Consider the following 25,818-nt stretch of genomic DNA (forward strand, 5'->3'; position numbering starts at 1 on the left):
TGACTTATTTAGTTGATAGAGTAATAGGGTAAAAAGCAGGAATATAAATGACATTATTTTACTCAAATTACTTTTGAGGAAATCACATTCTTTATGTCTGTGTCATATGAAACAAAACAGTCATCTACACAAGGTAGATATATAATTGTGCTACTGTTAAGTATTCTTTCCAAAGGTTTTAACCCTATTCATAACAGTTCAGTTCCTACACTACTTGTCAGAAACAGTTTGAGTGCCTCCAACATTCCTTAACTCTGAAATAAATGTAATATTCATGTATTAAAATCAGCACAAATGTTAGTAATTGTACCTGTGATATCATTTGTCCCAGGCTAATCTGTTGTCGTATAACATCTGTACTATGCATATGTGTCTTAATCCTTTTTCATTTCTGCACAACATTGGACATTCCACATGTAAGACAATCAACTAGTACTTATGATCGTTTCCACCTCCAGGACCGCCTTCACCCTCAAACACCATGGCACAGCTCGCCCCCCTGGAAGCCTCCCTGGAAGCTTTCTTCAGGAAATTATACAAGTGCGCTGGCAGTGGAAATGCCAAGACCCTCAGTGAGAAAATGCTAACCGACATCATAAAGGCAACATAGCTGCTCAATGAGGTAAGTCATTGCAGCACCTCGGCCAGTTCTCGGACAAAGATTAAGCCAAAAAGCACATTCAATGGTGATTATCCATTGATCACGCTTAAATTCCAGACCCTAATCATCCCAAGCTTCCAATTTCTTCATTCACCCCCTCTCCTCCCACTGTAACTATTCCCCACATCTTTCCTGTAAATGGGAATGTGGTCTCAGTCAATTTACCTGATAAAATAGGGGTAAATAAAAACACAAATCTTTACATCTCAGGAAACAAGGGGAATCCTAAGCACAACCACAGGACCACGACACTACCTCCTGAGGTTCTGAATACGTCCTAACAACACATGTCTGTTTGCAGGGTTAGTCTAGACCATAAGGGGGTTCCTGAAGTGTGGGACCCTTATGCCGGTGTTGGACCAGAACACTGATGGCCCTGTGGACTTAAAGGAGTACATCAACCCTGATCGAATCCCATGCCTGCATGTGCAAATGGCTCCTGGAAGGAATATATGATTGCATGTCATTGAAGACCTGCCTGCTCCCATTTGCTTTCTACAGCATATTAACATATTATAATGACTCATTTGATGGGGTTACTGCCTGTGTCTTCGCATGCACACCCTAGCGCCGGCCTGCACACACACTGACACACACCAACATACAGACACAAGGGTTTGCATTACTCTTGACAATCCGATTCACATGGATTCTCTTGACAGAAAGAAACTGAGCGTGTTGCGATGCCAGGATATTGGGATTGGTTCCTGCAACAATCATACATGAAATGTTTGCATGCATGCCTGTAGATCATTTTTCATGAAAGCGTCTGCTAAATGGCATAAAGTTAATGGTATATATATATATATTATAGCATTGTATTGATAAATTAGATCAAGAATGCTGCTAAACAAAGCATGTAAAAAAGATGTGTAGGCTGTGGATAAATCTATATTTACTGTGTTATGCATGCCTACCATAATTCAATCTGCCTGGAATTTTTTGTATGTTTTAATTTACTGCTAATAAATGAGCAGAAGACTCAAACAAATATTGACTCTTGTAAAGAAATTAGCTTTCCTCCCATTATTCATAAACATTTGTAATCCCCGCTTAGTTTTCTTTTTTATTCAGTTAATAAAGCAGTAACAATTTTATTTGTAATATATTAACTGTTGCTACAAAAAATGTTTAAGGAACTGGTCGTGTTTTGGAGGATCTATCCCCTAATGTCTCACGGGTGAATTAAAAATGACTGACTGAACAGTTATACTGGGTCGTTATGCATGATGTGAGGAAATGGGTTGGGTGGTTGCAATGTCAGTCAGTGGACGTCTTTTTGATGTTCTGGAATACAGCCATTCATTTTAGCGCCAGGAAGAATTACGCATGCTCAGACTAGTCATTCTCACTCCGCCCCCTTATATTTCAGTGTACAGCACAGACCGAAACCCCCATAAAATCGTGGCAGAATTTTCGAGGCCAATTCGTTTCGGTAAAGGATGGGTGAGGGACATTCGGGCGGGGACCTTTTGCCAAGCGCATAATCTGGAAGCGTTTGGATCCGCGTGTGTTTGTCAATGATCGTTACTAATGCAACTTTTCTCTTACATTTAATATAATTTTTTCTATTGTTATCAGTAATATTGGTTGTAAAATATTGGACCAGGCGCGTGCGCTCATTTCCAAGAATCGTATGCGCAAAACTGATGCCTATTATGGATCGGCCTGTTCAAAATACTATGGCCTGTTCTAAATACAATGATCCATGGGTAATGAGTATGTACTTTGGCAATATTTGCCTTGATGGGCACCTGTTGTTATTGTAATGATAACAGAAGAGGTATCATGTGTAATTAACCGAAGAAGGCACAGTCGGACTGAAATCTTCAATGATGGACGCTCTGGTTCGAATTAGTGTGAGTATTCTGTGTCTGTAGTCGTGTCAGTGTGTGAATTGTTTTTCTCCCTTGAAGTCTCGTTTGTGAACTATTACAGGCATATGGTGGTCCATACTGTCATTAGAATAAATTATTGGCAAACAAAAACAAATTGCTCTGGTGCCTGATTTTCCTTGGCCTCCAGAAAAGATTTGCCGGGTTCATGATTCCCTCTCATTTGCACCAGATGGACAGCTATACTAAAATTCCAATTCCCGACATTTAACACCGATCAATGTGTGATTTGGTATAGGCTGTATAGTTTATGTATTATTCCCACTCATCGCTCATCTTAGAAGTTGTAATGCATTCGTTATGTTTGCATTTTCTTCAGCCTTGACCAAAGTGAAACATAAATACCACTGTATTTCAATGTTCACTCAATTGACCAGCACGGATTTATTGTATAGCCTATTGAACTAGGCAGCGTTCAAATAGACCTAGAAGGTGCTTCGGAACCACCGGTAGGCCTACAGGCGTAACCTATTTTCTGAAGCACAATTTTGACAATAAGGTATTACATATTTTTTATTTAAATGCAAATTTAGAAAAACAGAAAACAAACGAAGAAATCGTGGAAATGAATTGCCACACGTTGTGTGTAAGCTAGTGGGATGCGCAGGCGCTTGTGATCCCTGCGCATCTCACGAGCTTGTAAGAAACGTGTCTCGTTACCATGGAGACGGGATGCAGGCACGCGGGGGCTTAGCCCAGTACAATTGGCTGCGCAGGGGGTGATAAAGAAAAATCAAGATACCAGAAATGTGCACTGCACAAATATAGGCTATAACGGAGTATTCAATAATAGAACAACGTGAGACTGGCGAGCAGTGTTTTTACGCACTATATCAACAGGAATAAAAAAAAATGCATCTCACCATTCTCCCTTGCATGGAATACCACGGAAGAAACATTTCTATCATGGCGACTAGATTCCAGGTGAAGGTAAGAAAGAGCTGTAGCACCACGCGTGTTCTTAAAACCAAGCCTGTGATAGATAGATATACGATTGCAAAACAATTATCATTGTCAAATGAATTGTATTGGGACAATTATTTGTGGGCGTCAGTGGATTGCAGAATAGTAGCCTACCAAATGCTGGAATTTGCTTGTTTAGACGGTCTCGATTTTGAGAAAGACCAGGCCGGAGTTGACATTGGCGATGACAGAAAGGGTGGCTCGGAGTGCATGGGTGTAACCACGTAGATATAGGCCAAATTATAAATGATCTTACTTTGACCTTCAGTCTGCGTGTTTGTGTGTGGTGAAGTCCGGTAGCTAAATTTGCATTAATTTGATGTAGGTAAAAATATCTGTAGATTTACGCTGTGATATATTCTAGTGCTGCTTTTATCATAAAATCTAATGAAAATAATATAATTGAAATTAATGCGAATCGTTTTAACAAGTCCAAGGGAGATTATTATTCTATTTCTCTCCCCTCTGCGTCAGTGCAATCAATGGAATGGATGTCAGTAAAGTAGTTTTCAATGTAATCTGTCTGATTAAATTGTGTGTGTGTGTCTGTATGTCAATGACAACGTAAGTGTGTCAATTTGAGTGTCAGCTTGTATACGTGTGTGCAGTCTGTGTCAGAACATTTGTTTAAGAAACCTTTCCGGGAAAAGCCCCAATCTTCTGCGTAGGTTTTCATATTTCATAGGTTGTTGGTTATAACCAGAATTACCAGGCTGGATTAAACAGTTTGACAATCGATGCTGTTACAGTCTTGCAGGTGCATTTGATTGATGGATTCATTAATTGACAAAAAAAAATCAGATTAGGTGTATTGCCATTAGGATTAGGTACTCAGCCAGGGCTTCATGTTTTAGACCTCTGCCAAGGGCACTGGTAGATTAATAACACCTAGTCTTGGACTCCTCAATTACCTGCACTAAGGGACAGACAAACTTCTGCATTACAGAAGCACTTTCAATCATACTTCCAATCTGTGTCCATATTCATAAAGCCTGATAGCAAAGAGACAGTGATCTAGCATCTGTCCATGTACATCTTATTAATATTATCTGCCACTCAAAACTGATCCTAGATACATTTATTAATACAGGTCATGGCATGGTATGTGTGATTGTGGGCCGTACCAGCCCATACAATAATGTCAGTTGGAATTAATGGAACTTGTGCATCCCAAAGGGAACATTATTTAGATAGGGCTCAGGCCAAGTGCACTAGCCTATATATGGAATAGGATGAGAATTGGTATGAATCCATGTTAGTTCATCATAGGCACATGCACTCTGGACCAGGCGTTGACAGGAATTAAATAATACATATCTGTTCCTCTTTTCTTCTTCATATTTAACAAGCCTCCCACTGCTTTTCTGACAGGCCATTAAGGACTGTTATTTAGGAAGATCACTGTCAACCTTTCCTTGTGTTTAAATACTTAACTCAAATCTGAATACAACTGCACCCAAAATGTCCACTGATTCTATATTTTAAACAAAATAATTAACAAATTTTAACATTTGAACAAAAATATATTTTTGTATTTTTACTTTTTGCCTTTTGTTCCAAGTAAAGCTATATATACCCTGTCCATTGCCCACCTCTATAAATGAAACCAAGTTATCTTCCTCCTAAAATTATGTTGGCCTACCTCTCCTCTATAAATGAGGCCAGACTACCTATCCTTCCTTAAATGATGCCAGCCTACTTCTCCTTATTTAATGATGCCAGTCAACTTCTCCTTGTTAATGATGCCAACCTTCTTCCCATTAACAAATTCAAGCCTACTTCTCTGTAATTTATGCTACACTACCTGTCCTTTATAATGATACTAGCCTACATTTAAGCTTTAAATAATGCCAGAATACCTCTCCATTTTAAATTATGCCAAACTACCTATGATAGTGAAGTTTTTGTTACCATTCACTCCCAGTCTTACTGAAAACGGAAGCTGGTCTTTTGTTAAATAGTAGAACCTACCTATCCCTTTTGCTGGACCCTGTAAGCAGAGCTGGCCAAGAAGAGCGAATGTGACTGACTGACTGCCTGACTGACTGACCAATAGGTCCCATGTTCAAATCTTGTTGCAGACAGAGCACATTATGCATTAGGATTTGTTCCAGATAGTCAAAAACTTTGATAGTCAAAAACTTCGATAGTCAAAAACTTCGCAACTTTCAGTAGCTATTTAAGCCTAAAGTAAAACTGTTTACGGTTATTTTACGACTATTTCTGGGGGATTTTCGAAGTACGCATCCGCGCATGTGGGTAATATAGACTAGATCAAAACCTTTTGGGCAGTAAAAGAGTAGGGGTTTCCACAATTTTCTTTTCTTTTCACTTGAAAAAGTCAGTTATCGTTACCTATATTGATAGTTATTGTATCAATGTCATTCAAAAATGAATTTTTGTGCCATGAGATAAAATAGCTTTGGCAGTGTGACGTTCTTATTCAGTCTCGCCAGAAATTGCTCAATTCTTATAACTATTCCAAGTAGTTAGTTAGATACTAGTAAGCCTATTAATGGCTAATAAGCTGTTAAAACGGCCAGTGGCAAAAGCTATACATTTAATAGATGCTATTTGTGGTGGAGGTAAACTTCATAAGAATTGTTAGTCAGTTTAACAAAATGCTTAATGGTGTCTATCGAAATATTCAAACTTAGCGTGATGTTAATGCATGACAAAATCTTATGTTGAGATGCTGTACGGACACTCTGTGAACGTAGTGCACTGTTGTGTAGTGGATAAAGACACAGCCGCTCCTGTGGGAGGCCCGTTTTGTCTGCAACAACATTTATGCTTGTAGTTTATTGTGGTTAGTTGTATATCTGTGTTGCACAGTATAGTGTTACACTTTTATGCTCTATTTGTGCTTAAATAATCAGACTTTTCTTATCTATTTGTAATTTGTTGCTTGAGTTTGCCCCCTTTTCTCAATTTTGTGATGCCTAATTTGTGATTATGGACATGCTTCGCCTCATCAACTCCCAATAGGCTCAGGGAAGACAATAATATGTCCTTCTTAGCACATCCTGTCTAGCCATTCTACTTCTAATCACAATGCTCACTCAAGCAGGAAGTTTCTGCTGTAACCTAGATGCTCTGGCCAATAACCGCAATTGATTCTGCAGGCGCCCAACCCACCACAAGGAGTCACTAGAGAATGTTGAGAAAGGACAGCCCTGTCTAACATTCTGCTCATCAACCCTGAATGTTGCTAAACCCATTTGCGCCATCCTCTGCTAGGCCCTTGGGTATGCTGCTAATCTATGCCGCAACCAGGCTTTGTACAAAAGTGGTCTTTGTACAAAGGTATAAATGCTGTCTATTTTACCCGAACACTCAATATTTGCCCCATCTACACACTTCTTTCATGTCCTGGTTTGTTTTGGTCCAGTTAATAAATCCACTTGAATATCAAGTTGTTAGTGACTCTTCTTAAGTTGTTAGTGACTCTTTCTAAGTTGGTGGTGACTGTTCTGACGTTGGTAATGACTCTTCTTAAGTTGGTGGTGACTGTTCTGACGTTGGTAATGACTCTTCTTAAGTTGGTGGTGACTGTTCTGACGTTGGTAATGACTCTTCTTAAGTTGGTGGTCACTGTTCTGAAGTTGGTAGGGACTCTTCTTCAGTTGGTGGTGACTGTTCTGACGTTGGTAATGACTCTTCTTAAGTTGGTGGTGACTGTTCTGACGTTGGTAATGACTCTTCTTAAGTTGGTGGTCACTGTTCTGACGTTGGTAATGACTCTTCTTAAGTTGGTGGTCACTGTTCTGAAGTTGGTAGGGACTCTTCTTAAGTTGGTGGTCACTGTTCTGAAGTTGGTAGGGACTCTTCTTCAGTTGGTGGCGATTCTTAAGTTGGTGGGGACTCTTAAGGGCCATCTACCTTCAATGACTCTGACTCTCTCCCCCCGCCCCCAGTCTAACGTGAAGAGCATGGAGCACGAGCTGCACTGCCCGGTGTGTAAGGACATTGTCAAGCAGCCCGTGGTCCTACCATGCCAGCACAGCGTGTGCCTGTTGTGTGCCACTGAGGTCCTGGTTCAAAATGGCTACCCTCCTCCGGAGCTGCCCCCCGAGCCCAACTCACCCGCCTCCACACCCAACACTCGCTCTCCCCGCCAGGCACGCAGGCCCATGCCCAGCAAGACAGACCATCGACCCATCGAACGCATCCTGCGTTCAGGTAATATGTGATGAATGTGTGTGTTTGACAGAAAGACAGAGATGGTGAGAGAGTGTATGGGTCTTATACAGTTGTTTGCCTGGGTTAAAAAGTTATATACCCTTTAGTGACAAAGATTTTTGAGAAGATATAAGGTCAGAAAGAAAAAGAAAAATGAAGAGGAAAACATTATCATTCCAGGCTTTGAAATGGGAATATTCAAGAGATGTTTGGTGGCATCTTAATTGGGCGTGGGCTCATAGTAATGTCTAAAATGCAACTAATTCTGTGTTATCAAACATCACAGAAAACTGACTCCATGTGTATGATACAATTCCACTGACTTAATTCCAGGCATTTATCTGCGATTGCTGTCTTCAAGGGGCTGCTGTGATACACATATCTTCTGCTGTGATACACATATCTTCTGCTGTGATACACATATCTTCTGCTGTGATACACATATCTTCTGCTGTGATACACATATCTTCTTCTGTGATACACATATCTTCTGCTGTGATACACATATCTTCTGCTGTGATACACATAACTTCTGCTGTGATACACATAACTTCTGCTGTGATACACATAACTTCTGCTGTGATACACATAACTTCTGCTGTGATACACATATCTTCTGCTGTGATACACATATCTTCTGCTGTGATACACATATCTTCTGCTGTGATACACATATCTTCTGCTGTGATACACATATCTTCTGCTGTGATACACATATCTTCTTCTGTGATACACATATCTTCTGCTGTGATACACATAACTTCTGCTGTGATACACATAACTTCTGCTGTGATACACATATCTTCTGCTGTGATACACATATCTTCTGCTGTGATACACATAACTTCTGCTGTGATACACATAACTTCTGCTGTGATACACATATCTTCTGCTGTGATACACATATCTTCTGCTGTGATACACATATCTTCTGCTGTGATACACATATCTTCTGCTGTGATACACATATCTTCTGCTGTGATACACATAACTTCTGCTGTGATACACATATATTCTGCTGTGATACACATAACTTCTGCTGTGATACACATATCTTCTGCTGTGATACACATAACTTCTGCTGTGATACACATATCTTCTGCTGTGATACACATATCTTCTGCTGTGATACACATATCTTCTGCTGTGATACACATAACTTCTGCTGTGATACACATATCTTCTGCTGTGATACACATATCTTCGGCTGTGATACACATATCTTCTGCTGTGATACACATATCTTCGGCTGTGATACACGTATCTTCCTCAGATTCACCCATCCCTCTCTGCATCACACTGACTGACACTTCCTCCTCTCTCCACCTCTATCCAGGATTTGGGACGTACCCATCGCCGGGGCGACGCCGTAAGGAGCCCTCCCCTGCGATGTTGTTTCCATGCCCGCCCTGTGGAAAGGAGATAGAGTTGGGGGAGAAGGGCTTAGCAGAATGCCTACGTAACCTCACCTTGGAGCGCATTGTCGAGAGGTAGCACACGGATGCACGCGCTCAATTGCAAGGATCCCTCCTTGTAGATATACTATATACAACAACAGCATACGCTCTGTTGTGGTCTGGTCATGCAGGACCAGTCAAACATTTGGACCGGGTAAATGCGTGTCCAAACTTTTAACTGGTATTGTATATGCAGGGTAAGCTTTATTGTAACATTTAAAGTGGCGTTGCATTTTACAGGCTATGGTATATGTTTAATTTATCAAGCATGGCCAACAGTCTGCGATTTACTGGAACTGAAAACTGACAGGTCAGTGATACTAGTGATTACTCCGCTGATTTCAATAATCAAGGATCAGGTTCGTGTTCTGAACGCAAAAGCATACGCAGATCAAAACGAGACGGAGGACGAGAAAATTAGTTGGGCAAAAATCTTTTGGTACATTTGTTGAGAATGCCACGCCACCTCTTTTCGTTCAGTTTAGAATTTATACCTTTTCCAAACACAAAAGCGTTAATTGTTTCTTCCTCATCCACACTTCTTTTATATTATAGCAGAAGATTGTGACAGGAGCCACATAGCGCTTTAGAAAACCCCAAACGAAAGTGTGTAGTCCGGTCACAATAACGAGGATTTATCTAGGAAAAGGTCATGTTTGTTTCTCAAAGATGGATATGGTTCACCACAAACATGACATACATCCAGAGATTTCAATTGAGTTTTATTTGGTGATTTTCCTGTCATCTTCACTCAGCTACATTAGCTACTGTTGCAGTGAAGGCATTATTCTCATGACTGTATAAGCCCCTCCCAAGCAATGCATTTGACTTGGTTAAGGTGTCTTGAGGCGTTTGCCTAAAAAATTAATTTGATTGGGTTAACGTGTTTTGAGACGTTACTGACAAAAAGGTTTTTCCCACCCCTTTGCAACAAAAATCCTATGGTGACTTTATAGGCCAGGTTTAAGAGGCTACTTTTTAAGTAAGAGCTTTCAGGCCTCTTTACACTTAACGCAGACAGTGGGTGGAGTTAAGCATGCCTTAAGAATCCTCTGTTGCCAGTGCATAGCATCCCAGTCACTACTTTTGACCTATCCCCTGGTCAAAGGCAGTGTACTACATAGGGAATAGGGTGACATATTGGACGCAAGCTAACTGCTGACTGTTGTTAGTCAGCATGGAACTGAACTAGACAGGAAACTGAGGGAGCTCAGACACTGCAACACTGTAGCAACCCACTACAGTAGACACAGTATTTCTTCTGGACTGCTGCAGTGTAAAAGCTGAAAGCTTCTTTTGTTCGTGTCTAACAAACTTCTTAATGTTATTAGTCGACCTGTCTGCCTATCCTGCCTCACTCTTTCTCCCTTCTCACATTCACTCTTCCCCTCTCTGAATCCCTGTCTCTCCTACCGCCCCACCCTAGATACAGACACACGGTGAGCCTGGGCAGTGTGGTGATGTGTCAGTTCTGCAAGCCTCCCCAGTCCCTGGAGGCCACGAAGGGTTGCGCCGACTGTCGAGCCAGCTTCTGTAACGAGTGCTTCAAGCTGTATCACCCCTGGGGGACGCCACGCGCCCAGCACGAACACGTCCTGCCTACCCTTAACTTCAGACCCAAGGTGAGTCCTGCCTCTCGCTCATCCCTCTCACTCATCCTTCTCTTCTCTAGGTCATCCTTCTCTCCTCCCTCTCATCCCTTTTTCTCGCAACCTCTTTTTCTCTCTCACCCCTCTCATCCTTCTCTTCTCCAGCTCATCCCTCCTCTCATTCATCCCTCTCTCCTCTCTCACATCTGTATCATCTCTCCTCTACCAGGTTTTATCCTGTCCGGAGCATGACCAGGAGCGTCTGCACTTCTACTGTCGGACGTGCCAACGGTTGCTGTGTCCACTCTGCAAGCTGCGCCGAGCCCACGCTGGTCACAAAGTGGCGCCAGTTGCCCAAGCCTATCAGATGCTCAAGGTGGGCATCCAGGTGCAAGGGCCTTATTGGTCGTAAGATTGTATAGTCTCGTCGTAAGACCTAATAGTGTACGATATTCTTATTAAAGTATCTGTTAACTATATGCTATGTGAAAAAGGTGCCTGCTTTTTCGAAATATTGTTGGATCAAATGTTTGAATGGATATCACACACAATGAAGACTGATCCTTGTTGAGATTGTTATTGCTTAGTTAGTCTAGTACAGTGCCTGACAGAAATGAGCAATTGATCATCATCGAGGGTGTTGGAAATTGGTACAGAATCCTTTTCATATATAGACTATACAGCTAGAAATAAAGCATGTAAACACAATTTTCCATAATAGAGATATCTGTGTATGGTTTTCATTTTATTGTAGAAATATAGGACAATACAGAGTTACCGCAGTGGAATGAGGTCTGATCTAGGGCATTAACTCTGTCTGATGTGTGTTTATTTGGTAGGACAAGATTACCAAGGAGATGAACTACATTCTGTCCAACCAGGAGACAGTGCTGAACCAGATCGCACAGCTGGAGAGTGCCATCACGCAGACAGAGGTTATTAACTAATACACTGCCAATGCTCAATGAGGTTCTCTGTACCTCAGTGTGGGGTTGAAACAGTTTAAAAATAATCATGGATACACAATTACACGGCCCCTGACTGTGTCCAGCTCATTAGGTTTGGTGTAGCTTAGTTAGTAGAACATGGTACTTGCAATGCCAGGGTTGTTGGTTCAAGTATGAAAATCTATGCACTCAGTACTGTGGCTAATCTCTCTGAATCAGAGCGTCTGCAAAATGATATTAGTGCCAGTGGCCAAACATATTGGCACCCTTGTACCTTTATTCAAATAATGTATGATTTCTTCCAGAAAACCATTTAAAATACTTTGGTATCCACGTTATGTATTTCGTTATGTTTGCAGTTAAACATAACCAAAAAATAATAATTTGACTAAATCTTTGCTTATTTTAGAAAATGACCTGAACAGTATTATTGGCACCTTCTAAAAGTAGGTGAAAATAATTAGATTTTAAAAGTAATAAAAGTGATTTTTCTTTGGAATTGAACTCACATGTGGTGACATGCATGTGCCTGCAATATGAAAATCACTCATTCATCCAGTTTGAATAGAGAAAATGACTTTTTATCTTGTTATGTGTCCATGAGTGTACCGCAATGAGCATGGAAACAACCAGAGAATTGTCTGAGGAGGTGCGACACATGATTGTAGCCAAGCAAGGACAATCTCAAAGCCGTCTACAGAGACCTAGATTTTCCTGTTTCCACCATTCTTAATGTCTAAGGCCCATGTCACTGCAGTCAACATCCCAGGTCGGCTTACAAGAAAATGTCACTTAAGATAAAAAAAACTATTGTTTGATTGCTGGAGAAAGCACCTTGAGGAACTGCCACACAGATTCAAACTGACCTTTAGGCACAACGTACTGTACAAAAGTTTCAACTTGCACCATTCGTCTCTAACAAAATGTTGGGTTGTTTGGTAAGAGACCCAGGAGGACATCACTGCTGAGAGAGAAACATGAGAACGCCTAACTGCAATTTCCCAAAACACAATTGAACATGCCACAGTCGTTCTGGGAGAATGTCTTGTAGAGAGATGAGACCATATTAGAGTTTTTGGGGAAAGCACACCATCTCTATGTTTACAGAAAACAAAATAAATTAAAGAACATCTTCCCCACAGTCAAACATGGAGGAGGTTCATTGATGTTTTGAAGTTGCCTGGCTGCATCTGGCACTGGGTGCATTGAATATATGCATAGAATCACAAAATCAGGGGAATACCAATGCATTTTGGAGTGCAATGTCAAACCAAGTTTTAGAAATCTTTGAGTGTGGTCTTCCAGGAGGACAATGGCCCAAAGCACACAAAATGTTGAACTATTCTGAAGTGACTATCAATGACTCCAGATCTAAACCCTACTGAAAACCTGTGGAAAGATCTACAAACTGTAATTTGTAGGCAACCTTCAAATCTGGAAGAAGTTTACACAATAGGAGTGGCCCAAACTGCCAGTGCAGAGGTGCAGCAAGCTCAACCAATGCTATAGGAACTGTTTATTTGCATATGTTTAGGCTATGCTACAAAATATTTTATGAATGAGATTCTGTTTGTTTTCTCTATGAAAGGATATATTGAGTTCTGAATCTAAAACGAAAGTGAACAGTAACGTAAAGAACGGTGGAGACCAAGTACTTTGCTCAATTTCAACACATTTTCTGAAAGGAGTTTAAGCTATTTGACGAAGTGCAAAGGTTTCAATATTTATTTTGGTCCATGTCTGTATATATGCTTGTCTCAACTTTGCTATAAAGCACCTGACCCTGAAGAGTTCAGGAACAATGTTCTATGGTCAGATGACAGTCAAAAGTGAATTTCATGGGTCCCATTGTCTGACCAAAACCAAACATTGTATTACACAGCATGGTGGTGGCAATGTGTTTGGGGATGCTTTGCTACATCAGGAGCTAGACAACTTGCCATCAGATGAAGCATAACTGGTTCATGCAGCCAAACAGTGATAGGAAACCCACAAAAAAGTACAAATCTTAATGGTTGAAGAACAAGACATTTTTAGTTTTGTAATTGCCTAGTCAAAGTCTGGTCCTAAACCCCACATATGTATTACCAACTAGGAACAACAGCACTTTCAAAGTTCTATCCCCCTATTTCATGCAAGCTTAAGTATTGGGAAAATTACATTTGAAGCAAATATTCGAAGTATAAAAGCTATAGTATTTAGTTGCAAATCCCTTGCATGCAATAACAGTAGTGAGTCTGCAGCCCTTTGGTTGTTCCTTGTTTTTGGTCATTTTTGACTTGTTCAGCACGTGAAATGCATGTTCAATTAGATTTAAGGAGGTTGACTTGGCCAAACTAAAACTTTCAACTTTTTCCCTCTGATGAACTCTGATGAAGTGTTTATTGGGTCATTGTCAAGTTGCATTGTGAAGCACTGCCAAATTTGGTGTTATATTCTTGTACTTTGGTAGCTGAGATGCTTCCGTACGCCTCTAAATTCATTCTGCTGCCGCCATCATTCGTTACATCATCAATAAAAATGCAGACATGTATGCAGACATGTATGACCATGACATGAAACTACCTCCACTGTGCTTCATAGATGAGCTGGTAAACTTTGGACCATCTGCAGTTCCTTTTTTTCCAGCACGATTTTGCCCTCCCGTCACTCTGATTTAGATTCACCTTCTTATTTTGGTGTTGTTTTTCACAGCTCTGGTCATTTTTCTGGCATCAACTGCTGTTGTTTTCCTTGGCCGACCTGGTCGTTGCCAACTGCTGAAGACACAATTGGTTTCTTTCTTTTTCAGGATATTCCAAACTGTTAATTTGGCTATCACCAACTTTTGTGCTATGGTTTTAATTGAGTTCTTCTTTTTCCCAGAATCCAAATTGTTTGTTTTTCTTAAAGAGATGGCGTCTTAATGTTGGATTGTGCCTACATACTGTCACGTCCTGGCTGTGCCCCTAGCCATCTCTGCGCTGGGCTCGGGGCATAGCCAGGACAGGACAGGAGGTGACCTTTAGCCACCTCTACTCCTTTTTTTGGTTTCCCCAATTGGAGGCAGGTGTTAGTCATTGCCTCCAATTGGGGACCCTATTTAAGTTTAGTTTGTAGGCCCCAAGGCGTGGTTTATTTTGGTTTTGTTTATCCTGTGTAAGGAATACCCATGTCACTGGTTGCTGCTTTTTGTTTTGTTGGAGTCCTGCATTCTTTATTTTGTATTAAATGGATTACCTTCCCTACCTCTACTCTGCGCCTGTGTCCTCTTCATCCCACGACCGTGACACATACACTTAAAGCAAATAATGGAACTAATACTAGACACACAACTATTTTTTGTGTGAACAATCAATTCAGTAGGAAACACCTGACCAATTACTAACAACTGTGAGCCAAATGTCTCAATGCTTATTCACTCATAAAATGGGGCGATTGAACTATGACAGTGCTGTTAGTTGGTAAAACATATATTTGTTGAAACACACATAAATAAAAGCTGACATTTTGTACTTTTGTTGTCTTGACTTTACTGTCTCAATACCTATGAAGGTCACTATACAAATGCTAGGTTCCCTCTTTGGTCAACTAAATATACCTGTGTTACACCTGGGGTCAACTACATATCTCTGTGGTCCATCTCTGGCCTAAAATCTATCTCTGTGGTCCATCTTGGGTCTAAAATATATCCCTGTGCTCCATCTGTGGTCTAAAGTATATCTCTGTGGGGTGTTGTCTGTGAACAAAGTAGACAGCCCTAAATGAAATGGAACATGGTTCTATATGAATCTACATAGTCCTAACCACTCCTCTGTGTCGGTCCCCAGGCCAACAGCGTAGCAGCGCGAGAGCAGCTGTCTCAGAGCATGAAGGACCTCACTGCCCTCTTGGCTGAGCGCCACAACTCATTGGCCCAGGCCCTGGAGGAGGCACGACAGACACGGGGCGAGGCCTTGGCGGGACAGGTGGCGGAGAGGCGGAGCCTGCTGGAGCATGCGGGCCTCATGACGTTCTCCCAGGAACTGCTGAAAGAGATGGACCCGCCCTGCTTTGTCCAGGCAGCGCGTCAGACACACAGCAGGTAAAAATAATGTCTGCAAAGTGCAGAAATGCACCCTATTTCTAAACCAAAATCCCCCTTTTCTCCATAGGGAACTGTTCAAAAGTAGGTTCTATATGGAACAGATGTTTTGATGTCTGTTGTTATTTCTGTTCCTTGGTTTGTTTTTTCCTATCTTAGTGTTTCTTCCCTCACCCACTCCTTCGTCTACTGTCTGTTGTCTATGCTTCCTTTCCCATGTTTGTGTACAGTGTGTAAAGCAGGCTAGATCTAGCAAACTTTAAACCAATATCTTGCTTGATCAAATCCCTAAGGCGGCAAAGTTGAAATATCTGCTGTTCTGTCCTTGACAGTTAATACTTGTAGCTCTCTGCACCTTTCAATTTCAAATGGACTTTGTGTTAAAATTTGGTAAATTGAATTTGCTATTTAAAATACAACCCTTTCCTTTCACTGCTCGTTGCACATCCTCATCCTCAGAAAAAAAACACAAAGGACCACAAGAGGGAGCCAGTTGACCTGGTTGACAAAGATGACATTGACCGAGCTCCAATCAATACATTCTGGATACTAAGATTGACATATGCTCTGTAGAACCAGCGTCCCCCCACCATGTAGTATTAGAGATGAAGTGTGCTCTATTTATGGAATTACTAACAAAAATGTTGAACAGCATTTTGTCAAGCTAACTCCCTCTTCTGCCCCCCAACCCCTACCTCGTCTTTCAAGGTTATCCACATCCATCGAGGCGCTTCAACGTTTCTCTCTTGCTGCTGATCCCTCCTTCAGACACTTCCAGCTGGACGTCTCCAAAGAGCTCAAACTTCTCACGGAGCTGCAGTTCATCCAGGGTGAGACGGGAGGAGAGGAGGATTATGGAAGGAGCCTAAAAGGCTAGAGAGGGGACAAAGCCATTTAGAGAGGGAAGAACGAAGGAACAGGGAGTCATAGATATATTTAGGCAGGCCGAGAGCAGAGTTTGAACCAGGTATTGAAAAAGAGGATTTAAAGAGACACTCTGGAACTTTAGCTGACTGTACAAGTATTTGTTAAATCTTCCGCTTTGGGCTGTATGTGTCAATGTGTAGTTCATACATGCTTAATGTAACAACATCATGAGTTCCTTACCTCAAATTGCCACTAAATCCATTCTTTGAAAGTGACAGTTTTCTGGAAAACAGAGCGCATTTTCCCCATGTGGGTCAGCCTTGCAGCACTTTGAGGTTTTGCCAATAGGCTTCAGCCGCTCAGCATTTGAGTGACAGAGCAAGATGTTAAGAGAGAAAGAGAGCAATTATGTATTGCACAAATCTGCACAGCGCCACATTTTCAGGGACCCATTTTGATTCTTGAGCACTACTTTCAGAATTACTGGCTATGAATTATGAACAAATGCAGAGTCTCTCATGAGATCTGTATTCTGTAGACTTAGGTCTACAGAGTACAGATATCATGTGACATTTCAGTGGCCATTTAATTCCATTGCAAATACAGTTTATAGACAGTCATAGCACTGCATCATCCTGTCTGGCTGACCCATGTTCCTAACAGCACAGGGAGAGCTGTGGTCTGGACAGGAGCCTATTGTATCTGCAATATTCGTTTTGATTGATTTTTGTTTATTAGCGTGGGCAACTCTGCAAGTGTCCTCACCAAATATTTTGAAGAAACACGATGGTTTGGTTTCGTGGGGCGATGCTTTAGTTAAACATACAGCTCTGGAAAAACTTAAGAGACCACTCCAAATTTTTCTTAAATCAGCATCTCTACATATATGGCAGCCATTCCATTCCAGTGTCTGTTAAATTCCAACACAGGCACACCTCATTTTACTTATTGAGGTACTGATTAAGTGATTACCTGAGCCAAATCTAATTTAACAAGGAAAAGTATAACCACTGCTGTCCACTGACCAAGATGACCGTGAACTCATTTGAATGCCACTCAACAACTGTAGGATGACATCAAGTGACCTACAAAAAGAATGGCAAACAGCAGCTGGGGTGAAGTGCATGACGAGGACCTTTCGAAACAGGCCCCTATGGGCAGGACTGAAGTTGTGTAAAGCTAGAAAAATGCACTTCATTAATGAGAAGCAAAGAAGAGCCAGGCTGAAGTTTGCAAAAGACCATAAGGATTGGACCATAGAGGAATGGAGTAAGGTCATCTTCTCTGAAGAGTCAAATTGTCAGCTTTGCCCAACGCCTGGTCGTCTAATGGTTAGACGGAGACCTGGAGAGGCCTACAAGCCACAGTGTCTCACACCCACTGTGGAATTTGGTGGTGGATCGGTGATGATCTGGGGATGCTTCAGCAAGGCTGGAATCAGGCAGATGTGGCTTTGTGAAGGGCGCATGAATCAAGCCAAGTACATGGTTATCCTGGAAGACCACCTGCTTCCTTCTGCTCTGACAATGTTCCCCAACTCTGAGAATTGGTTTTTCTAGCAGGACAATGCTCCATGCCACACAGCCAGGTCAATCAAGGTGTGGATGGAGGACCACCAGATTAGGACCCTGTCATTGCCAGCCCAATCTCCAGTCCTGAACCCCATTGAAAACCGCTGGAATTTGATCAAGAGGAAGATGGATGGTCATAAGCCATCAAACAAAGCTGAGCTACTTGAATTTTTGAGCCAGGAGTGGCATAAAGTCACCCAACAGCAATGTGACAGACTGGTGGAGAGCATGCCAAGATACATGAAAGCTGTGATTAAAATCAGGGTTATTCCAACAAATATTGATTTCTGATCTCTTCCTAAGTTAAAACATTAGTATTTTGTTGTTCTATATGAAATGAATATGAATTTGTTTTCTTTGCATTATTTGAGGTCTGAAAACAATTCATCTTTTATTTGGTTGTTTTGACCAGTTGTTATTTTCTACAAATAAATTCTGTAAATGACAATATATTTTATTTGGAATTTGAGAGTAATGTTGTCAGTAGTTTATAGAATAAAACTTTTCATTTTACTCAAACACATACCTGTGAATAGTAAAACCGGAGAAGCTGATAATTTTGCAGTGGTCTTTTTTCTAGAGCTGTATATAATGATTTGTTCAATTTGAAATGGGGATAGCTAACCAGTGGTGTGCGTCGCCTTCTTTATCAGCGCATCTTGCCAAAAACATGAAACACCCTTTCAGACTCTAAGTCAGAGGGATTTATAGCCATACGTCAGTCAGCCAGACTATGCTTGACTAGCTACTGTTTAGAGAATTGGATGTTTGTTTGTCTGTATTGTCTGACCTGACAGCTGTGATGTTTCCTCAGCACCCCTGGCCCCTGTGATTGACACCCAGAAAACCCTGGCCTACGACCAGCTCTTCTTGTGTTGGCGGCTGCCTCCGGAATCAGTCCCCGCCTGGCACTTCTCTGTGGAGTTTCGTCGCCGGGGGGTGGTCCCAGGAGGCGGGTCCAGAAGTGGCGTCCAGGGGCGATTGGCTACGGCCCGCTGGGGCTGGCAGCGGCTGGAGGAGGTGGCCGGGACCAGTGCAGTGATTGACAGGCTAGAGATGGACAGTGTGTATGTGTTGAGGGTGAGGGGCTGCAACAAGGCAGGCTTTGGGGAGTACAGCGAGGAGGTGTACCTGCATACCCCCCCGGCCCCAGGTGAGGTTCTTACGCACTGCTCTATGGGGCGCCACCACAAACACACATACACACCCGCGTGATAATAGTCTCCAGTCTTAGTGTAGCTGATAATGGTATTCATGGAGATCAGTTTAATGACTCATTTCTCTTTTCTGCCCATTCACATCCTTCTCTTCATTCTTCTGTTTATCCCTCTCTTCCTCTTCGCCAATCCCATTGTCTAATCTGTCTTCTTACCAATTCTCATTGCCTTTTACGTTCTTTCTTTCTCGCCACACTCTTTCCTTCACATTCTACCTCTGTACCTTGTTCCCAACCTTTCATCCTCCTCTCAATTCTGTCATGTTCTGTTCCCAGGTCCATTTCCCCAGTCCACTTCTCTGCCTTTGCCTGTTAGTGTAAGCATCCACCCTTTTGTCTCCCATCTCGTGTTGCGTTGCACATTGTCCTACCTCTTTATACATTTACACCTCTTTTCCCAGCCACCCTCTTTCTCCCAGAATGAGATCTCATAATGTGTGATAGAGGTTTGCTGTTTGTTAAAACCCGAGGCTTAACAAACAGATGGGTCCTGTGAGCAAAGGACACTGAAAAGACGCTGAAAATACGTCTTTTGAGTTTGTTTGCTCGGTGGGCCGTTGGTTGAGATCCAGGCTAATGAGTGGTCAGTGTATCCCCTATGTCCCGCTGTAAACTATTCTCTCCTGCTATATTTCCCTCAGGAATATTAACCCCAATAATACTCCCAGTCAAGAAAATATGCATCTCCACCTCCTGCTCCTCTAATTGACCTTCTGCTTTAAGACTGTTTTCTATCCGTTTCCAGTTTGTTGATGAAAGGCAGTTTGGCCCTTCCCTATACCTTGGGAGATTCTCAAGTTCAATCTCTTCTGGTTCTCTCTCCTTGTCTCGTTCTCAAAACCCATTGGAGAAGTTCAAAGGGCAGCGACCTCGCCTCTTTTCCTCCAGTGGCTTTTGAGAAGGAGATGAGGACAAAGCACAAGAGAAGGGTGCTGTTGAGGTGTCTCTCATTCCAGAGAAGATGCATGCCAGCTCTTTCTTCTCCTCCTCTGTTAACCCTCTCAGTTCTTTCCTTGTTGCCCTGATTGGATATCTTTCTCCTCTATTCGTGTATTTACCTCCTTTATGCTTTTCGCTTCTTTCCCATGTCCTCCTTCGCTCCTCCACCGAAACCTGCACCGTATTCCAACAAAAACCATCCCTTTCCCTCTTTCCTGCAAATGCACTCCTCCGTTGACCCTCCCTCTCCTCCGTCCTCCCTCCATCCATCTCCCTCTCCTTCTGCACCCTTGCCCTTCCCAGTGTTAAATTTCTACCTGGACTCTCGCTGGGGTCTCCATGCCGACCGGCTGGTGGTGAGTAAGGAGCAGCGCTGTGCCCGGAGCGTCCCCGGGCTGTCTCTGCTGCAGGCGGCCGACAGAGCGCTAACTTCCTGTCACCTGACAGCAGACCTGCTGGTGGGCGATGTGGCTATCACCCAGGGCAGACACTACTGGGCATGCTCAGTGGAGCCCGGGTCTTACCTGGTCAAGGCAAGTTAAATGTCAGGGAGAATTGCGGTTCCATCTCAAATTCATGATATGGTGCACAGGGTTGGGGGTATTACTAAATTAAAGTCTTATATTAGCTATTACTAGAAGTTAGAGCGTCTGACCAGTAACTTCAAGGTTTTAAGATCAAATTTCAGAGCCGGCAAGATGAAATATATTTTATTTCTGTCCCAGAACAAGGTGTTTAAAGGTGCAGTCTGGTTACATGATCATCCATCTAAAATGTATTTCAAGCTGAAAAGCCCTCAGAAAAAGTCTATGGGTTCAAGACAAAATAAAAGAGACACCCGAATCTAGCCTGGCAAAACAGAGAAAACCTGAACTATTTTTTGTGATTGGTGGAGATATGGTTTTTGAACAGTGTTTTTTTTGTTAGTTTTTTATTGCTTCAAGGTCTTTTCTCTAAATGAGAGTGTGTTCTCAGTCATACTCACTTGGTAAAATAAGAGATGTTTAACAATAAAAAAAAATTTTTTTTGATTCACTATGCATTAATTAGATTTTTGAGTTAACAAACCATTACATGCCCTGATTTAAGGAGAGTTATGTCATTATTATACTATTGTAGGCCTATACAACAACAGCCTAAAAAAGAAAAACATACCATTTTATTTTGAGTTTGGTTTAACAGTGTTCGCTCTAATAAATAAAATAAAACACTAAAATCTGTCATCTTCCTCACTAAAGCAGTAGTGGTGCGTACATGTGTAAACAGGAACTTGGTAAGAAAACAAAAGACCCAGAACAAAACCTACAACCAATGTGAAACATTTTAAATACTGGAGAAATTGCCAAATTATATACTATAATTCTTCGATATATTCTTCATATACTGAAGTATTATAGTATTATACAGTATTATATAGTATTTCTCTTTTGAAATATTGAACACAAATGGGCAGGATTTAAATCCAAAGATGCATTGTGTGTAAAAAGAAATAAAACAACAACAAGTGTACAAAAATGAAAAGGCATAAACAGTGCATCAAAGACACAATCTATAATGTGACACATTACTTTATTGGGTGTTCGAGATATGAAAAGAGCTGCGAGATCTTATCAAACGTTGGTACATTGTTACTCTGCTTGTAGCAAATTTTCAACAAAAGTACATTTCGGTATGGGAAACAGTTCAATTCTAGTGCGTGGGGAATGTAAGTATTGGACCAACACCAAGGGAATAATAATAGAAAGTATTAGTATACATCTGGAATGCTAAACAAAGTAACAACAACATATCCAACTAGTTAGCCGGCTGAGTTAGCTAACGTTATCTTCACCAGCTAATGACAACACTGCCTGCCTGTCTAAATCAGGTTGATGATATCATGATAAAGGCAAAATTGTTTTCTACATTTTATATTTAACTACTGTAGCATTATCAGCATATTTCCAAGCCTTAATGTAATTTAATGATTAGCCCCAACATTTGACATATAGAGGTGCAATCCATTTAAACATTTCTCAAATAGATTTGCTGTGTATTTCTGTTACTGTGTGCAGTTTGAAAACTTGTGACAGGCAACTTAAATGGAAGCCAGTCCCAGACTGATGTATGTTTTGCACGATGAAGCAGAGGAAGAGTTTGAGTCACCAGGCAATGTTGCTGGCCCTTTTTAATGTCTTTATCTATTTCCTAGGTGGGAGTGGGCCTTGAGGCCAAACTACAGGAATGGTTTCACCTTCCCCAAGACATGGCAAGCCCCCGGTAAGTCGCAACAGAGGTTAAACCTATAGTGTGCACAAAGAGCAGGGTGTAGTGAATAGAAAATATGTTAAGGAAAGGCTGTCTTTCTTCAAGGCCTTACAAAGCATCTTATAGTAGAATTGCTGGTTAAGGATTCTAGCCTTTCACGGCACCATGAACATGTTTTTATAAGGGTTTAGGAATAGGCGTCCTAGTTCTGTGAGTGATCCATCACTGTCTTGCATGTGTGTGGGGGTGTTTAAGACTAATCTCTCTCTTCACCTGTAGCTATGACCCAGACAGTGGTCATGACAGTGGGGCAGAAGACTCGCTGGAATCCCCTCCCCCCTTCTCCTTCCTCACCATGGGCATGGGGAAGATCTTCCTGCCCCAGTCCCTGAATCAGCATAACAACCATGGTTGCCCCACCAACGGCACTAGCCCCCGCCGCAGCCCCAATATCGCCAATGGTACCAGCCCCGCCTCTTCGCCTACGGGCCTCACCTACCCCCTACCTCCAAGGCTAGGGGTGTGCCTTGACTTTGAGAAGGGTCGCGTCACTTTCTATGATGCTCACTCACTCCGCCCTTTGTGGGAGGGGCCTGTTGATTGCTCCGGCCCCATTTGCCCGGCATTCTGTTTCATTGGCGGAGGAGCGTTGCAGTTACAGGAGCTAGTGGCCAACCGAATGGCAGACCAGACACCGGTCAGGAGGGTCACCATTCAATCGCGTGTAACCAACCTTAGTAATTAGGACAGGATATACAGTATTTCAAAAGCCGTGGTTTAGCGCGTTTCGCATTTAAAGATAATTTCTAATTGAGCCAACATCTGAAGCCTTTCAATGTAAATCTCTGCATACGGTTATTGTAAACAAATTCCTTGTCCTAATCCGAGTTGAATAATTGGACATAGAATGTAAACTTTAATTGTAAGCTAATTAGCAAAAAGGTTAACAACCTCAGAAATGTTTTTTTTTTTTTTTTATTTCATTTGTATGAGAATTCATTTTTATTGCAACCAATATGCAAATGTAATTAACTTTATTGCATAATTCCTTTGGTTTACACGTATCATTTTGTTAGAAATACTAAATTGCCTAAGTAGGGAATGGCAAATTACACATACCACAGTTGTGTAATGTGTCATTATATCTTTAACGCTTGCTCTGTTATCCACGCTATACTGTATATATTTACGGTATATATATATATATATATGCAAGAACATATTTCCTTTACATTCTCTCTCAATCATGTCTTGTCTGGATTTTTTTTCCAGTTTTTTTTATTCTCCCAATGTAAAAACTCCTCCTTTCAAGCATTGTCTTATGTGATGCCATCAGCTGTAAGACCATGTCCTTCACCCTGTACTAACACACTTTAAAAATGTCCGTCTGTGTATCACCAATTGAAAAATGTCCCAACTAATACTAAAATCTTCACTTTAACCTTCTAATGCTAAACAAATGGAGGTCTACTGTTGTAATTAAGTAAAAGGCAGATTGAGTTCGGACATTAACATGTACGTGAGCCAATTCTCTAATTAGCAGCTGAATGATACCGCTTCTGCTTCAGGTCCCTTGATCATTTGCTTCTTGATTACGGTGTGCAATGGTTGTTTTTCCATTATTTTACGTCTGCATTGTATGTGAGCGAGTGAGACTGAGGTTAAATTACATACTTATTAATCACCAATGGCTGATGATTAGTTTTGGCTTAAAGTGAGTAAAAAATACCAAGCAGGCTTTATTGTAAATTAATGAGCAGTGCTTAAGATTTCCTAGAAATGTAGATTGTGAACCAAATGGTATCCTTTTCTCTTTATAGTGCACTGCTGTTGGACATAAAGAATAAGGTGTAACTTGGGACACATGGAATATGCCCTTCCCCTGCTGGCAGAATGTTTGCAAAACAAGATAGTTCAACACTAAATAAACAAAAAGTCTGAACATGGCAAAAACCTGTCCTTATTATTATGTGTGATTATTATTATGTGTGATTGTGTGTAATAGTGGTTGTAGTAGTAGTAATAGTAGTGATAGTAGTGATATTAGTAATAATATTAGTAGTTCTAGTAGGAGTAGTAATAGTAATCACAGTACTGGTCACATTTTACAACTCTAAACTTGCTAACTTGTGGGCCTAATTAATGATCATAGTACTATCATGTACTATTGATTAAATATTTTTTTCCACATTTCTTGGAGATGGGACTACTGCACATTTTGAGCAATATCTGTGCAGTTATTTCTCTTTACCACTAGACAGCAGCAAAAGATTCCAACTAAGTCTCATTCAGAAGTAGATATATAACACTAGGTCTCTGTATGCCAAGTACTGTGAAAAAATTAAGGTGCAAGTTTTAACTAAATTATGTTCTTGGGAGCAATGCCATAGGGGAACCTTCTTGGTTGTCTGAGTAACTGTGCTTGTTTAAATTTTAGAAATGAGGATGTTACTCTAGCCTGAAACTTGTAGTTTTCAGACATCATGCCTGAACATCTCACTAGGCTGGCTTGCATAGTGAGGTATGGTTTCATTGACTGCCAGGAATTGGAAGCGTACAAAAACACACTACTTTAAACATAATTTGTTTGATGCTTGAAACGCCAAAAACACTCAAACTTAAAAAATAATAATATCTAAAGTTATACATGTTTTGCAATCAGTCAACACACAATACCACATAATGACAAAGATTTTTGTTTTTGGAAATTTGTAACAATGTATTGAAAATACAAAACTGACATTTCTCATGTAAGTAAAGTATTTTGACCCTTTGCCATGACATTTTATGTTGAGCTCACATCCATTCTGCGTCATTTGATCATCATCATTGAGAACTTGATTGGAGTACAACTTTGGGGAATTGATTTGATTGATTGGACAAAGGCACATGTCTATAGTCTATATGCAGTTAGGGCCGGAAATATTTGGACACTAACACAGTTTTCAGAATTTTGTCTCTAAGCCACCACAGTGGATTTGAAATCAAACAACCTAGATTCAATGAAGTGTAGACTTTCAGCTTTAATTCAAGGGGTTGAACAAAAATATTTTATGAAACATTTAGAAATTGCAACCATTTTCATACACAGTCCCCTTATTTCCGGGGCTGAAATGTAATTGAACAAATTAACACAATCATAAATAAACTGCGAGTTTGAAATACTTTGTCAAGAATCCTTTGCAGGCAATGACTGCTTGAAGTCTGAAACGCATGGACAC

The 25,818-nt window shown here is 41.1% G+C and overlaps 1 protein-coding gene across 2 annotated transcripts; it reads left to right on the forward strand.

The window, feature by feature from the left end:
- Positions 1-2,081: 2,081 nt before the first annotated feature.
- Positions 2,082-25,607, forward strand: trim46b (tripartite motif containing 46b). 2 transcript variants are annotated; one of them, XM_010899086.5, is made up of 12 exons: positions 2,082-2,520; positions 7,437-7,701; positions 9,038-9,191; positions 10,585-10,780; positions 10,977-11,123; positions 11,587-11,682; positions 15,504-15,757; positions 16,466-16,587; positions 19,010-19,348; positions 20,654-20,883; positions 22,542-22,609; positions 22,877-25,607. In XM_010899086.5, the coding sequence occupies exons 1-12, from the start codon at positions 2,494-2,496 to the stop codon at positions 23,340-23,342; spliced, it is 2,364 nt and encodes a 787-aa protein (XP_010897388.2). In that variant the 5' UTR covers positions 2,082-2,493; the 3' UTR covers positions 23,343-25,607. The 2 variants fall into 2 exon arrangements, with proteins under 2 accessions (XP_010897388.2, XP_010897391.3); XM_010899089.5 differs by lacking the exon at positions 2,082-2,520 and adding an exon at positions 3,251-3,486.
- Positions 25,608-25,818: the final 211 nt, after the last annotated feature.

The sequence above is a fragment of the Esox lucius genome, chromosome 10 (assembly GCF_011004845.1).
Source record: "Esox lucius isolate fEsoLuc1 chromosome 10, fEsoLuc1.pri, whole genome shotgun sequence".
NCBI lineage: Eukaryota > Metazoa > Chordata > Actinopteri > Esociformes > Esocidae > Esox > Esox lucius.

Coding starts and splice junctions, on each gene's coding strand:
- trim46b (XM_010899089.5), top strand. CDS start 3,409: ATGCATCTCACCATTCTCCCTTGCATGGAATACCACGGAAGAAACATT. Junction 11,683..15,503: donor GTGCCATCACGCAGACAGAG/GTTATTAACTAA, acceptor GTCGGTCCCCAG/GCCAACAGCGTAGCAGCGCG. Junction 15,758..16,465: donor GCGCGTCAGACACACAGCAG/GTAAAAATAATG, acceptor TCGTCTTTCAAG/GTTATCCACATCCATCGAGG.